Source organism: Tachysurus vachellii, chromosome 4 (assembly GCF_030014155.1).
Source record: "Tachysurus vachellii isolate PV-2020 chromosome 4, HZAU_Pvac_v1, whole genome shotgun sequence".
Lineage (NCBI taxonomy): Eukaryota > Metazoa > Chordata > Actinopteri > Siluriformes > Bagridae > Tachysurus > Tachysurus vachellii.
This window is the reverse complement of record NC_083463.1, coordinates 20,287,353-20,303,210: the sequence shown is the minus strand read 5'-3', so window position 1 is coordinate 20,303,210 and position 15,858 is coordinate 20,287,353. Positions and strand designations below refer to the sequence as shown.

The window sequence follows — 15,858 nt, the reverse complement described above, 5'->3', positions numbered from 1 at the left end:
GAGATAGTATTTCTGCTGCATGATCTAAAGTACAGTAAATATGTGTATCAACTAACATGCAGACAGGAAAGCACCGCCGCTTATCCGTTATTTCACCATATCTTCATAACTACATTCTTATCCAAAACATAAAACTTTTTTTGTTGCTCGAATGCCCTGCCTCACTCAAAAAAGTGTTAATGGGTAAATTTTTTTTAGCCAGTGCTGTCAAACATAAGCTCTTTGAATGAAGAGCAGATTTGAACTCAGAATAATGTCTCTTCAGTAAATATAACAGTGCTGCCATGTGAGATGCCGAGAGTCGCTCTGTTGTGGATGTTAGAATCTGAATAACATGGGAGGATGGGGAGAGATCTAAATCCAGTACTCCTTACTTTGTGTACTACCATTAAGTCTAGACAGCAGCTTTGGTTATTAAAGACATTTGAATTGCTGTGAATGAGGCTGTGATTGCATTTAGTTCTTCTTTTACCTGGAAATGGCATTTTATGTAACCTTTCACTGCCGGAGTTCACATGACATTTAAATGTCAAAGACCAAGCACAGTTAATTGAAGGATAGTTGTGATGCTTCAGGTTTTGCATTACAATGGCAGGTAATTTTCCTGAAATATTTTTGCATTATGGCATATAAAAATTCAACACCACCCGTTTTATCACTGGAAATAAGAACACAGAGATGACCAAGTTTAGAATGTTGATCAAATTGACTCTCGGTCACTTTCCGTAATTGCTTTATTGTGGTCAGTGTGGTAGTGGATATGGCGCCTTTCCCATAAATACTTGGTTTGAGGCGAGAATACAACCTGTATGGGTCACCAGTCCATCACAGTTAATAAAATTCATTTTGATTAAGTCATTTCATTAGTTGTATTTATGTTTAAAGACAATAATGTTTAACACATGTTCAACATAGACTATATTCACTCTTTATTTATAGGGATTCTTTATTAGTATATTTATTAGTATACTCATGTCATAGAGTAGTCTCAATGCAGGGATTAATAGCATAGAAAGCTTCTACTAATAAGTGAAGCTCTTATTGACAACAGATTCTCTAACACTTGAAAGTTGGAAGCAGGTGTTTACAGACTGAACTGAGCCAAGCAGCTACAGTACACAATTTATGTTTGTGAATGGATACATAAAAACAACGCTTTTCTAAACATAACACTTAAGATAACTGGAGCACCTTAACTTGAAGTATATTTTTTTTGAGTGTTTTTCAAGCAAATAACTTTTGGCTTTCACACTAGCATTTAAGACAATCTCTTTCAGATTTGAACCACAGCACATCTTCCCAGTACAAAAAATAACTTATAGAACGGAATGACTTTTTAAGTACAGGTAGTACTTGCAGACGTACAAACGTTAACGCAAACACCAAGGCATGTACACGCCAAACCTCTAAAGCAAGCTGACTGTGTTATATCCTGCATGTTGGCAGTTATCTGGATAGAAGGCAGCCAAGCCTAGATCTGCCATCTTGATATGCCATTGTGATATGAGATGCACTGCAGCCGGACGGTGTGGTTTCGGAGTACTTGCGGCGCGCATTTTTATGAGTTATTTGGCTAATGTGTTGTCCTCTGTGACAGTTTAGATGCTATCTGATTACACTATGGCTTAAGTAAATACAGATGGATTTGTGCTTACTTGTGTTCTCTATATGCAATGAGTCATGTTAAGTAGACCCAGATGCAAATGAACAAACCGTGTTGAACACATGAACTAACTTGAAATAAAAGTGAAGTATGCTGATAGGGTTTGTCATTCAGTAGTGTACTTACTTTGAGTTTCACTGTTTATGTGCTTATTATGCACAAAATGAAACAAAATTTCTTAGCCCTAATGCTTTTGTTTCAAAATGATAATTTCTCTACTGTGATTACGATGTTTCTTTCCCTCTCTCTTGGCAGCACCTAAAGGAGACACAAAGGTTGTGGATAAACAGAAGTTGTCCCTGAAGACTTCAGGCCTCCAGCGTTCCCGCTCTGATGCAGGTCGGGACAGTGTGGAGCACCGCAAACCACCCTCAGGCCTTGTCAAGCCCACTGCAGGCAGCTTCGGCTACAGGAAAACCCCTACCACCGGCACAGCCACTGTAATGACAGCGGGAGGTGCCACCATCTCTAGTGGGTCAGCCACAGTTGGCAAAACTCCTAAGTCTTCGGGGATCCCAACCAAGCCTGTGCCTGGAGGAGGAAGTCGAAAGAACAGCCTTGATGCCAGCAATGGTGAGAATGGCTTCCTTGCACCAAATGCCCGTGGCAGCATTCAGTACCGAAGTCTCCCTCGGCCTGCCAAGTCCAGCACTATGAGTTTAACAGGCCGAGCCAACTCTCGTCCCGTTAGCAGCAGCATTGATGCCAGTCTCCTTAGCCTCAAGCCTATGCCTACTTTACCTGCTACCATGCCTACTAGAGGAAAGGATGGAGGTAGTATAAAGGCAGGCAGCCGCCTGAGCAACATTGGGCCTGTTAACCAGACAGACAAGGAGAAGGAGAGGGCCAAGGCCAAAGCTGACCTGGAGAACAGCTCTCTGAAGAGTGAGAAACAGAGAGAGAGCTGTGGAGAGAATGCAGAGCAGATCCACAGGACACGCAGGACCAGCACAAGTAAATACCCAGAACTGAGTTCTCCAACTACGACACCAAGGTAAGAATTTACATTCATACATACAACAAGGAAAATTTGAGTGTTCATGGATGTCTCAATGATTACGCCTCTGAGCTACTGATCAAAATGCTGGGTTTTAAACTGCTACTGTTGAACCCCTAGCCATGTCTCTTCCGGGGACGCTGTATCATATCTGACCCTGTGCCCTGACCTTAGCTTCCTAACATGCTGGGCTCTTTTTCCTAAATGGCAATGCTGCTTGTGCCTTTATTTATTTGCCTGGCTGTACACATACATTTTTACATGAATAAGTTCTTAAGTACTTAAGCAGTGGATTTTTAAGTTACTCATCAGATGCTCATCACAAGGTCTGCGGCTCAATTATTTAGGTTACAGTTCAGTCTGTACTCGTTCTGTTATGTTGTATTCACACTGATAAATGACTGCTGTTAGTCCAGATTGTCAGAATGTTACTCTTAAGACACATGTGGCTGTAGTGAAAGCTGTGTTTGCACAGGAATTAAATGTTCAATGCTTTGCTTGCTTAGGTAGAGTTGTCTCATTGAAGATGTGTGTGATTCCTGTCACACATTAAACTGCATAACAGTAAAAAAAAATGAATTTCACTAAAACATGTTAATCCAGTACATATTTCACATATTTCATGTCTCCTGACTGTAATCTAACAGTGACTGATTGTCTTTCTTTGCTAATGAAACAGAATGCTGGCTAAGTCCCTTGCACATCCTCCGAGCTTGGCACACCTTGACAAAGTGAACTCCAACAGTTTAGACTCTTGTGTGACTATTGAAGACCTTCCCCCAAAGATTCCTCCATACTCCAAGCTTCAAGACCTGGTGGGCTCACGCGTGCCCAGTCGTCTCACTCCCAGCCCAGCTCCAGTGCTCAACATCGACTCGCCAAGCTGCTTCTCCGGTCAGCCTCTTTCACTGAGCAGCTCCCCCCTCCTATACCCGAAGATGTCTGGTGTACACCACAGCATGGAGTCCCTGTCTCTGCATATGAGCCTGCCGCCTAGTGTAGAATTCAGAGACCAGGAGGAGTCTACAGGCAGGACAATGGGCACATGGGGGGCAGGCACTCGCACATCCATCACGTTAAATGACAGGTGGGCTGGGATCTCAGAGTTACAAGGATAAATGTAGTATACCACAGAGGGATAGTATGGTTCTAAATCCCATTTGTGCTTGTAACTGCTGCCCTCTGTTGGTATAAGCATAACGTAGCTGTTGAATTCTCTATATTGAGATATTTATAAACACACTGTAGTCAATGAGGTTTAATGACATGTCTGTTGATGCAAAGATTTTTGGTTTATTTGTTCTGTTTTCTCTATCTCTCAGTTTACAAACTGACAGGAATACCTTACCCAAGCAAGGCCTATGGTACGTTTACTTTACCTTCACATCTCTGCCAACTTTGCTAGAAAGTTGCTGTTTGTTAACACCATATAGACTTATAGGCAGTAACTCCTGGACAGTGGACAGTTTAATCCACTGTCTATGATACTTCAATGTTATACAGTAATCAATATTAATTATTCATTATTCTAAATATAACACAAATAAAATCGCTTTGGCTATGCTGACAACCTTATGACAACACATCATGACTTACAGGCTGCTACAATTAATAAATCAGATTGAAAGAACTAAAATTGTGGGAAAATGAATCTAGAACTTTTTTGAAATCCACTTTTCTGAAATTTACTTCTCAAACCGAGTCTGTTCAGCTCTATTGACATCATGTTTGCTTTGTGTTCCTGTAGTCGCTATGGCAGTAGCCAATCGGAAAGTGAGGCAAAGGAGCGCCGCCACTCCCACACGATAATGAGCATGACTGAGTCCGTGAGCCCACCCCAACTTCCATCACCCACTCACTTGAGCCAGTCCTTTACTGGCAAAACACCACCCACCAATGTGGGTGAGTACAAGTATATCAGCATCGCAATGCATAAATCATGCAGACGCAGGTTAAGAGCTACAGTTAATGTTCTTATCAAACATCAGAATGGGGTAAATGTGATCTCAGTAATTGTGATTGAGGCAGGGTTGTTTGGTAACAGATGGCCTGGTGTGAGTATTTAAGAAACTGGGAATTTCATGCACAGCAATATCTAGAGTTTGTGCAAAATTGTTCACAAAATAACATTGAAGAAAACATTGATTAAAGAGGTCAACAGAATGACCAGAATGCTTTTAAACACACAGGAAGGCCACAGTAACTCAAATATCCACTCTATAATAATGGCAAGAAGAAAAGACAGAACGCGTTCAACCTGTCGAACCTTCAAGTGGATGTGCTGTAACAGCAGAAGAAGATATCAGTATCCATTCCTGTCAGCCAAGAAGAGAAATCTGAGGCTCAGAACTAGACAGATGAAGTATGTAAATAGACCAGGCAACCATTTTCCAGGTTTCAGGGACCCAGTGCCCTCTGTAGCCTCAGATCACTGGTCTCAGGTGGCAGAGGTGCGGTCTGGTCTGTGTGGTCTACTGCTCAAGGTTTGATGTGTTGTGCACTCTGAGATTCACTGTACAGAGATGCCATGTCACTGAGACTGCCTTTTCTCCCTATGCTAATGTTTGATGTGAGCATTATCTGAAGATCTTTATCTGTATCTGCATAATTTAAATGGACAGATAACTGCATACATGAGAAGGCGTACCTGTTGTGATATTTGAGCTCTATAGTCAACTTTGTAATCATTTGTGTATTAATCCATATACATTTGTCTGTCTTGTGTCTGTCAAAGTGGCTCCCATTACAAGCTCGAGCACCACCCCTCGCATCACTCGCTCCAACAGCATCCCAGCCAATGAGGGCAGCTATGACCTGTATGCAAGTTCCCCACTGGGAAGCTCCATGTCACTGGCTGATCGACCTAAGAGCATGATGCGCTCTGGATCCTTCCGGGAGCCTGGAGAGGATGGTGAGGTGTTCTATGAATTAGGATGCTTCTGTCTGTTATTATTATTATTATTATTATTATTATTATTATTATTATTATTCAATAGTAAAATATTTTTATTTATCCAGAATATTAATCAGGTGACCTGTAATTCAAGTGTTAATTATGCGACACTAAATGTGTGGCTAAGAAATTCCATATTCATAAGCTGTTCACAGATTTACCAGAACACCATGTATAAACACCATGTATTGTAATTGAAGTATTTTCCTTCAGTTTACATTGATTTTCATATCACCTTATGGATCTGTAATTACTTTGTTACCCTACTTAATTTTGGATCTCGATGCCCCTTCTATATTAATGGTAGCAATTATTTTGCTGTGTATTCTTTTGCAGTCCACGGTTCTGTCCTCTCCCTGGCCTCCAATGCATCATCCAACTACTCATCAGTAAGTACGACATAAGTGTCCAGAAGGAAGCACAATGGTCTCATACTCTAAATTCTATATTTTAATCTTATATATTAGTTCTTTTTGCCATATAAAATACTTACAGTAACATACATTTAGTGACTAAATATATGTATATGGCCCAATAATCTTTCTATGCTGCTCTCAGTCCTGAGCTTTATCCTTCTTTCTTACTGCTCCCACCTCTACTTTTTTTCATCTTGCGTTCTCAGACAGAGGAGAGAATGCAGGGAGAGGTAAGTCTGTCCTTTTAACAGCTTCCTTGTTTCATGTTTGTCTGTGATTATGGCTGTATTCTTTGCTTTATCAGTTGGCTTTCACATTATAAACATAATGTTGTCTAGTCCTTGAATAGTTGTAAGTTTGCCTGCAGTGGAACAGTATATAGTTTATCAACTCCTTCTTTAAGCTACTGCAGCTCACTGTTTAAATAACTCAACCGTCCTCATTCTCATACATGTTTTATGTTATAGGCTCACACATAATTAATATATGTGTCACCTTTTTTTTTTTTTTTTCCAAAAAAATCATCATTACTCTCTGGATTAGTAACAGAGATAGGAGAACTAACAGACAGACTTCTATCTCTTCACAGCAAATCCGAAAACTAAGGCGTGAACTTGAAGTATCTCAAGACAAAGTGGCCAACCTGACAAATCAGCTGTCTGCTAACGTATGTACCGAAATGTTCCAAACACCAGCAGAACTTGTATGCAGCAGTTTCCTGAAGTAACTGATTTCACTGAGCTGTGCCTCGTTATTCTGTAATTTATTTATTTATTTTCAATTTATTTGTCTTGTGTGTGAGCTTGTGTATGGTCTGTGCAAATGGGCTTTTGCTATTTTGTGAACATATTTTCATGCACCATCATTGATATCTTCGTAAATTCCCCTAAAATTAAATCTAGGTTCCTAAAAAAACATTTGGCTCTCATTATTAAATCTAGAATCAGGAGTGGCACAACAGAAAAACATTAACCCTGTGATTGGGAGATTGGCAATCAGAGAATGCCACAACCATCTGAGAGAGCAAAATTGACCTTACTCGCTGCATGGGAGGGATAGAATAATCTCTCCCCTCTCAATCAGAGTGACACTGACCAATCGTGGGTGTCTGTGGGCTCATGTATGCAGAATAGGGTAGATAGCACTTTTCTCAGAGTGTGTTCAGCTGCCCTGTGATGCAGCATGAGCAGCAGTGTGAAAAGATGCTCTGGCTTCATGTTTTTTTCAACGAAACATGTGTCAGCCTGCATGTGTTCACCCTGTCCGGTTGGTAGATTTCATGTCATAGGAGAGAGCAAACTTCTGGGCGGGTAATTAGCAAATAACCAAATGGAGAGAATATGGGATACAAAAAAATCTATTTTACAAATCATATTTTACCATCTGAATAATGATTGTTGATGCATAGAGTTCCACCTCTCACTGACAACGTCCACTAACCTACATCATACAGATCCCCCCCTTCAAAACCCTTTTTTACAGAACTGGGTTCAGTGAACAATCAAGCACCTATTCCAGCACCTCTAGTGCGCTTTTGTATTTGGTCAATAATTTAGTATTCTATGATTGTGACATGTGCAGTGGAAATGATCTCAATCTGATCCCAGTACTGTCTTGTGAACATGTGAATATGTGAGCGTGTGTGTGGAAACATGATTGTGTGAGTGAGCAGTATAACCCTGACCCTAACACCACTGTCCCTCTCTCCTTGGCTGATGTCCTCTTCTGGCTGTGGGCTGGTATGCGGGTCCTCGGGGGCTGCTCGCTCTAGCAGGCAGGCCAGGTTTGTTGGACTGTCACTTCCAGCCTGTCCCTTGTTGCTGTTGCATGACTTTTAACCTCGTCCCCCTGCAGGCCCCACACCCCGCCAGCCCGGTGCTGGTTGATGATGTCAAGTGGAGCTCATTATCAGGTGTCATCTGGACATCAGCTAAATGCTGATGCTGTCATAGTTTTGTTGATAACTATAACGTTTGTGGAAGGATGGCTCATGAGCAGTTGACCAGTACACACGAATTCCTAGGAACTCAACAATTGATTATAATAATCATTTAAAGTGTTTTTTAACAGTATTAATAATTTCTGCATATACCTACATTTAAATAGACAATGTAAGTCAGCATGCACAGTGCTACCAGAATCACTTTGTGGTGTTCTTTCAAGCATAATGTGCATAAAGGCGGTGTGTGGACAAATGCCAGAACTCGTGTACTTATCCTTCCATCATTCAGGTCAATTTCTGTTCACCTCATCACTTCGCCCCTCCATATCCCACAGACTTTCTGCATTGTCTTCTCCCATCCTTTTCTCCAGCTTGGATGGAGACACGTGCACACACTTGTGTGTGAGGTGTACTCAGTGTTGTTATGTGTGTCACTCTGTCCATCACTAATGCTGACATTCTATTGCAGGCCAACCTGGTGGCAGCTTTCGAACAGAGTCTGACGCTTATGACTGCTCGTCTGCAAAGCCTGTCAGTCACCTCTGAGCAGAAGGTAAGTGTGTGTGTGTGTGTGTGTGTATGTGTGTTGCATAATATTAGTAGACTTTTGGGCAGACATTCGGATTTTCTATCCCTGAGGCCCCTTTTCCTTAGAGCTTGTGCCGCTCCAAACCACAACAACAATCTATTGTCTGTCCTCTAACTGCTGCAGTGTATAATTATAAAAACAGGCCAAGTCATCCCATTTGCCCAGGGCTTTTATTGCCTATGATTAACTGGCTAATAAAATAAAATAGAACAACATGAAAAAGAGTCTAATAATACAGCAGACCTGACAACCCTGAAAAAGAATAATACCTAGACTCACATTATTGATCTGCTAAGTGGTTAGATATGTCTGAGTGCTGACTGGTGCATGAAAGCAAAGCAAACAAACCGCATTCTCAAGCACCGTCCCAGTTACCATCACCATAAACATTACTGCTTTCACTTCTGTTTTCTTTTAGGCCTTTTTACTCGATTGTCTTTATTGTGGGATGGTGTATCAAATTTTCATCCTTGAAATGCTGTTTTTGACCATTTTCTTTGAACTCAAAACATTCTACATCTATCTTGATGGAAAGTGAGGTTGCCAAAACAGTGCGACTCTCAAGCTCAGAATTCATGGGCTTCTACATTACTACTGTAGATTGAAATGTGGATGTTGGTGTGGCTTCCAAGGGGATGTGGCTGTGCAAATGTCTACTGGTTCATCTGCTAAAAAGAGGAGTTCTTTCCAGCATACTGCAATGTCAAAAATGTGGTGCTCCTAAGCATAAATGCATAAAGGTTGACATATCTGATAGATCTGAGAGACTTGGTTTATTTACCCCTCTCCGAACCCCACAAATTGCAATAATAAATAATTAAGTAATGTTAGCATGGTACCTGTTGTTCAGGATGGTTTCAGAATGTGCTTGTGTCCTCAATTAGATATATTGGTGCTTAAAAATAGCTTTTATGTGTGCTGGTACAATTTGAACATTAGTTTTGAGCGTGATCAAATGCTGGTTGTTGATGTGAATTAAAAGATGCTGTTGGTGGTGTTGGGAGTTCGCTTCAAGAGAGTTGAAAAAAATGTGCTTCTGGTTTGTGTTTTTGAGCAACGGTTGCAGACATTGGTTCAGTTCAATCGGGAGTATCATGTTTTAAGTGTTCTGCTTTATAAAGCACTGAAACTTCTCCACTAATGAGCTCATGCTTTCAGGAGGCACTTAGTATTATCTGTCAAGGCGCTGAGAGTGCAATTCAGACTGTGTTTCCATTAGCCAAATGTAGAATCAGGAGGGATGAGGAAGATATAAAGGTGAAAACAGAGTGAGACACATGCATTATGCTCATCAAAAAAAGCTTGCTGCAACATGATACAACTACAATGTTCACCAAATTTACTTGTTAGTGATACCTGCATCTTGAATGTCTTGTACTTGCAGGACGCCGAGCTACATGACCTAAGGGAGACCATTGATGGACTGAAGTCGAAAAACACAGAGGCCCAGGATATCATCCATGGAGCACTCAGCACCTCTGACTCCACACCCAAAGGTCTGGATACAACTCTTCAAACACAACACAAACAGGGAAAATGACCTGCAGTTCTGATCCTGATGTCAAAACAGTGGCTCTCTCCACCCCTTGTAACAACATCTCTCTCTCTCTCTCTCTCTCTCTCTCTCACACCAGAATTACAGATAAACAGGCAGAACTCATCTGAGAGCATTGCCAGCATGAACAGCATCACCAGTCATTCCAGCCTGGGGAGTCTGAAGGAACAAGATGCCAAGAAAAAGAAGAAGAAAAGCTGGGTAAGATGATATAATCTGCTCTTACTGTAGCCAACCACAGCAAGTTTTCCTGGCCATATCTTTGATAATGTGGTCACACATTAAGTAATTGCTCCATGCGTTTATTGGATTATCTGTCACTTATTTCAAATCTACTAAAAGATCCTTTTTTTTAATATTTGTTCCCCCAGACCTAGATGTTATTGAGCAGATGCAATATGAATGGCTTGTTTTCTTATGGTAACTTGACCGTTTGTTGCAAAATTTCAGTTTATTCACAAAGATTTAACCAGACAAATTATTTAAATACATATACAGGTCTCAGTTGCTCTGAGCAAAAATAAAATGGCAGTCAATTACAGCTCGACCAGTCTGAAAATACAAATAAATAAACAAAATTTTCTTTGTTCAATCAGTAGTGAAAACAACTCATAAATACGTTAGTTGTGAATACAAACTCTTTATGGTAAGTGAACTCCTTGTTGTACAGCCTTGACTGATAAAAAGTGAAAGGTGCATGTTTAAGGTCATTCCTGCCAGGCTTTTTCTAACCTTAAATTGTGCCACTGTTCTTTCTATAATACATAGTATCAGATTTATATAGTACTAGCTAGCACACAACAAACATATTTTCAACAGTATTCCAAAGATGTCAGTTAGCTTATACATATCCTTAGCCTCTACAACCTGAATTTAAACTTTAAACTGTGAAGAGAAAGTGTAGCTGAAATAATGATGTACCAGTGGTATCAATACATGTGGTCTTTGTACATCCTTTAACATCGCTGATGAATGAATTTGTCACGGTGCACGACAAAGGCAAGTGAGGATCCAAGTGCAGTTTTAAACGTTTTAATAAACCAAGTCAAGAAACAGATAACAGACAGGAAAATCTAGGCAACACACACAGAGCTAACGGGAAACAGGAACACAAACATAGACAACGACTAGCAACAGGGAAGTGAGCAAACAGAGTATATATACAACAATTAAAAACAGGGAAAGACAGCAGACAGAAACAGGGCAGAAACACAGACAGACTCATTACAGAATTAATGACTTCAATCTAGAAGAGTACTTTAGGAAGTGATCAATTTCCTGTCAGCTTCCCAAAGAGGTGCAATACTTAGTAAGTAGAATAAGAGGTCAATAATTTTCATACTCATTATTCACCATTTCTTGATCTCTCAAACCCTGTAGATATGGGAATTTCAATCAATTCTAAATTCAACAGCCAGCAAAAAACTTTCTACTGATTATCAGGGATCCTTTTGTTAAATAACAAAATAACAGAGACACTAGTGTTCCTTAAATTTTTCACCCATCTGTATATTTCTGTCTTTTTGTCCTCATTGTAATTTAAAACACAGACAATCCAGAACACCAGTTTCCCTCTCTCTCACTCACTCACTCACTCACTCACTCACTCACACACACACACACACACACACACACACACACACACACACACACACATATACTTTCTCCATATATGCATTATTGTGTGCTATTGCAATGTGCATTGAATACAACATTAAGTATGAGTCTGATCTTTTTCCTATGCCTTCCCCTTCTCTCCTTTAAGGTGTATGAGGTGAGTGATTTTCCCAATCCTCACTATTCTGACCTAATCAGAAAAAAGCTTTTTCTTTTCTTTTCTTTGATCCTCCCTTCTCTGACCATTCGACACCAATGACTCATACTTTAATGCCATTTTTTATTTAAAAAATGAAGGCTAGATCAAGCAAATCAAGACTAAGACTAAATTTACTTAATATGTTGTTTAACATGTAAGTTTGTGGTGTTTCTGTTTACCTTGTAGTTTAACTCTGATTTAAAACACAATTATTATGTGGTTGTTAAATTTGGTAACATGTAAGGTGGACATATTAGATGATAACATATAACATTATTTACAGTTTACAGCTGCTGCTGTAGTTGGATTCTGCATTATGAGGAGACTGACAGGCTTATAAATTCTCACCACTGAATATAGAAATTTGGATCTGAAATTATTTTATTTCCATCACAATAGGCATGCTTACTCATTCCATGAGTTTTTGCTGCTTCATTTGCTTAGTGCACCTTCATTTACTTGCTCTGATATTTTCTGTATTATATTGTATTACAGACTACACAATGCAGGAGTCATGTATTAAGATATATCTGTATGTTGTTCTTTCTGTTTCTGCAGTTGAGAAGTTCCTTTAACCGGGCTTTCTATAAGAAGGGCTCCAAGTCGTACTCGGATATTGAGGAAATTGCCACCCCAGAGTCCTCAACTCCTTCCTCCCCTAAAATCCACCACAATGTAGAAACTACACCATTCTCACTAAATGAATCGACTTCTGCCTCCTCCTCTGGGTAAGAGACAATTTCTCTCTCTTTTTTTTTTAATTGGGTCACATAGCGCAATGTTGACCATATTCTCAGACACCAACAAAGGTTAAAAGAAAAGGTGTTTTTACTTCAGACTGGGTGACAGCAGTGAGGGCACAGAACCCGAGGAGAAGGTGGTTTCTGAGCTGCGTTCTGAACTCTGGGAAAAGGAACGCAAACTTACAGATATCCGGTTGGAGGCCCTTACTTCTGCTCACCAACTGGAGCAGCTACAGGAAGCCATGAGCAAGATGCAGGTTTGTGCACACACACATGCACACATACACCATGCATGTAATAAACTAGTAAATAAACAGCAATAAATGTTGCAGAACAGTAGACATTAAAAATCTCTGTAAACGTCTTTTCATACAGATGATGGTAGAAAATTTGAAGGCAGAAAATGACCAGCTGAAGACGGGTGCCTCCAGACCTCCAAGCTCCACTTCCCAGTCCTCCGGGTTGGGCTCTCTGGGCACCTTATCACCACGGCAGTCTGTGGCATCTCTTAGCAAAGCCTTTAGCATGGGGGCAACTGAAAGCTTAAACACAGGTGAGGTGAAACAAGTTTGTGCACACCCTGTTAGATTTAGCAGCTGTCAAATGTGACCGAGTAAAATTTATATAGGTCTTGATTGGAAAAGGATTCCTAATTTAATGATTATTGCTGTGTTGTGCAGTAGGTAGCATGCTGCCTCATAACTCCAGGGTCTGTGCTTGGGTGACTGTCTGTAAGGAATGTTGCCTGCTTTCCTCTGGTTTCACTGGTTTTCTCCCACATCTTAAAATTATACCAGTGGGTTAATTGGCTACACTAGATTGCCCCTTTATGTGAATGAGGGTTTGAAGGTGTGTGCTTGGTTATATTTTTCTCTTGGATCGCTTTCAAGTTGTATTTGCACCTCGATCACTGTGATCACTGTTCTCTAATAGGCTCGAGATTCACAACACTGATCAGTGCTAAATGAAGAGAAATTCATTTAAAGGATGATTATTGTTGTTTATAAAAGATTCTTATAATACAAATAGATAAAATCCATAGACAAACAAAAAAAATTAAATGCATTGTAGTTATATTATGTATAGAAAATATTTAATTCATTACTTTTTTCTGGCAGATGTATTTCAAAGTCCTACCTCAACCCTGCAGAAAGATGAGAGCATTGTCAGAGTGCTAGTGCGAATCCCCAACCATCAAGTCTTAAATGAGGTATGTCTCACAACTACATGTCCTTTGTCCAGGACTCATTTTTCCAGAAGATATAAGGATGTTTAACAATAAAGTTGACACCTTTTAACACAGGAGGCTAAACAGCTGGAATTCTTCATTGGCCTGGTTAAACTCAGTGGGCAGACTGATTGGTGCACGCTTGACTCTGCTGTCTGCAAAGCTTTTAAGGTGAGTTGCAGAGCTGCAGCCAACTACTAATGTAAAGTATTCATTATCCACAATTTGCAGCCTGGTTAACATATTGGCACTAAAGTCTTCTTTTTGTGTTATAAAGACATGAACATAACATTAGGGTATAATTGTAACATGTCATTTTGTGATTTAAGTTTGAAAAATACAGTAATCTTTACCTCCTCTGCTCCCCCAACTTATGCTTTATGCTTATAAAGGACTACTTGTCAGTGGTGGACCCGAGCTCCAGCCTGGGCCTGTCTCAGGACTCCATCTACAGCTACAGCCTCAGTCATCTGAAGAGGGTGCTAGGATCTCAGCCACCAGAGACTCCACCAGTACGCTGCCTTAACAAGACTTCCACCTGCATCAACGTGGCTCTTAAAGGTTAGTGGGTAAAAGCAGGTTAAGTGGGTTATGTTGATTTTTGTAGTACATTGCTACTACCATCTCACATGATCTCACCTATATTGCAAGCTATGTTGGTCTGCACCTTGGTGTGACTGCTGTGTTCTCACCTGCACATATAAACCACACACCAAAAAGGAAAATGTACTAGGGTTCAGTTCAAACGCATAGGCATAAACACTGCATATGTACATGCACCCCAAGTCTCAGTATGAAAGAAAAAAAATTAATCTTGCAGCTTTCCCCAACAATCAGAGAAAGTCCTGACTGGCTGCAAAGTTTCTTTTCAATGCTACCACTACTGTAGTAGAGATATATGACACTTGGTTGTACATACAGACTCTTCCAAGGTCAAATTAGAGGTTATTTTCAAAGCAGACTGCACTCATGTCAGTTTATTTAGACCATTTGTGGCCACTATTGAAATAAACATCATATGGCTCAGTCTGTGGACACTCAGCTGTTGGTGTCACCTGTTTCTTACTATTGTTAGTTCTTCAGAATGAACCAGCTTGGTTTGATTTCCCTGAGGTGTAAAGATTCTAGGGGAATTCTTTTCTTGTCACAGCATTAAAACCGACTAATATTACTATTTACAAATTAATTATATTCTGTCATCAGGCTGCTTTAAATAGTTAGAGGTCTATATACTCTTTTCCTAGTTAGCTCTTTTAAGTTTTAAGAGCACTCAAATTTAAATCGCAACATCCCCCAGTTCCATTATATATGCATCTCTATCTCCACTGTACCTTTGCAGGTCTGAAGGAGAAGTGTGTGGACAATGTGGTGTTTGAGACACTTATCCCGAAGCCTATGATCCAACACTACATTAGTCTGCTGCTGAAGCATAGGCGCTTGATCCTGTCAGGGCCCAGCGGCACAGGGAAGAGTTACCTCTCCTCCCGCCTGGCTGAGTACCTGGTGGAGCGTAGTGCCCGAGAGATCACCCCTGCCATCGCTGTCTCCTTCAACATGCACCGTCAAACCTGCAAGGTAAACTGCACTGATTAGATAGACTCCCAAAGTTGTTTACCTTAAGGGCAGTAAAATGATATTTTTCATGTCCTTGTGTCATATTGAACTTTTGTTCATTTCATGCAAGTGCTCCAGTGCTTGACAACTTCATAATTTGTTTGTTTAATTTGTTTTTATCTTCAGGATCTCCAACTTTACCTGTCTAATCTGGCAAATCAGATTGACCGGGAGACTAGTACATCTGAAATCCCACTGGTTGTCATGCTTGATGATGTTCATGATGCTGCATCCATCAGTGAATTAGTTAATGGTGCTTTAACATGTAAATATCATAAATGGTAAGTGAATGCTATAGTATTCTTTCCTTTTCCCATTTTTTAAAAACGACGATATATTAAT

At 40.2% G+C, this 15,858-nt stretch overlaps 1 protein-coding gene across 6 annotated transcripts in view; it reads left to right on the top strand.

Moving 5' to 3' along the window:
• nav1b (neuron navigator 1b) overlaps positions 1-15,858 on the top strand; it is a 69,469-nt gene that overhangs the window by 47,918 nt on the left and 5,693 nt on the right. For 4 of the 6 annotated variants that reach the window (XM_060868269.1, XM_060868271.1, XM_060868273.1 and 1 more), the window contains 19 exons: positions 1,919-2,657; positions 3,340-3,747; positions 3,983-4,024; positions 4,408-4,562; positions 5,395-5,571; positions 5,950-6,002; positions 6,236-6,259; positions 6,619-6,696; positions 8,441-8,524; positions 9,945-10,056; positions 10,195-10,316; positions 12,490-12,659; positions 12,769-12,931; positions 13,050-13,227; positions 13,793-13,884; positions 13,978-14,073; positions 14,295-14,463; positions 15,242-15,477; positions 15,643-15,797. In XM_060868269.1, coding sequence (XP_060724252.1) covers positions 1,919-2,657; positions 3,340-3,747; positions 3,983-4,024; positions 4,408-4,562; positions 5,395-5,571; positions 5,950-6,002; positions 6,236-6,259; positions 6,619-6,696; positions 8,441-8,524; positions 9,945-10,056; positions 10,195-10,316; positions 12,490-12,659; positions 12,769-12,931; positions 13,050-13,227; positions 13,793-13,884; positions 13,978-14,073; positions 14,295-14,463; positions 15,242-15,477; positions 15,643-15,797 — 3,253 coding nt within the window. The remainder of the gene's footprint in view (positions 1-1,918; positions 2,658-3,339; positions 3,748-3,982; positions 4,025-4,407; positions 4,563-5,394; positions 5,572-5,949; positions 6,003-6,235; positions 6,260-6,618; positions 6,697-8,440; positions 8,525-9,944; positions 10,057-10,194; positions 10,317-12,489; positions 12,660-12,768; positions 12,932-13,049; positions 13,228-13,792; positions 13,885-13,977; positions 14,074-14,294; positions 14,464-15,241; positions 15,478-15,642; positions 15,798-15,858) is intronic. The other 2 variants (XM_060868270.1, XM_060868275.1) reach the window with 1 other exon arrangement.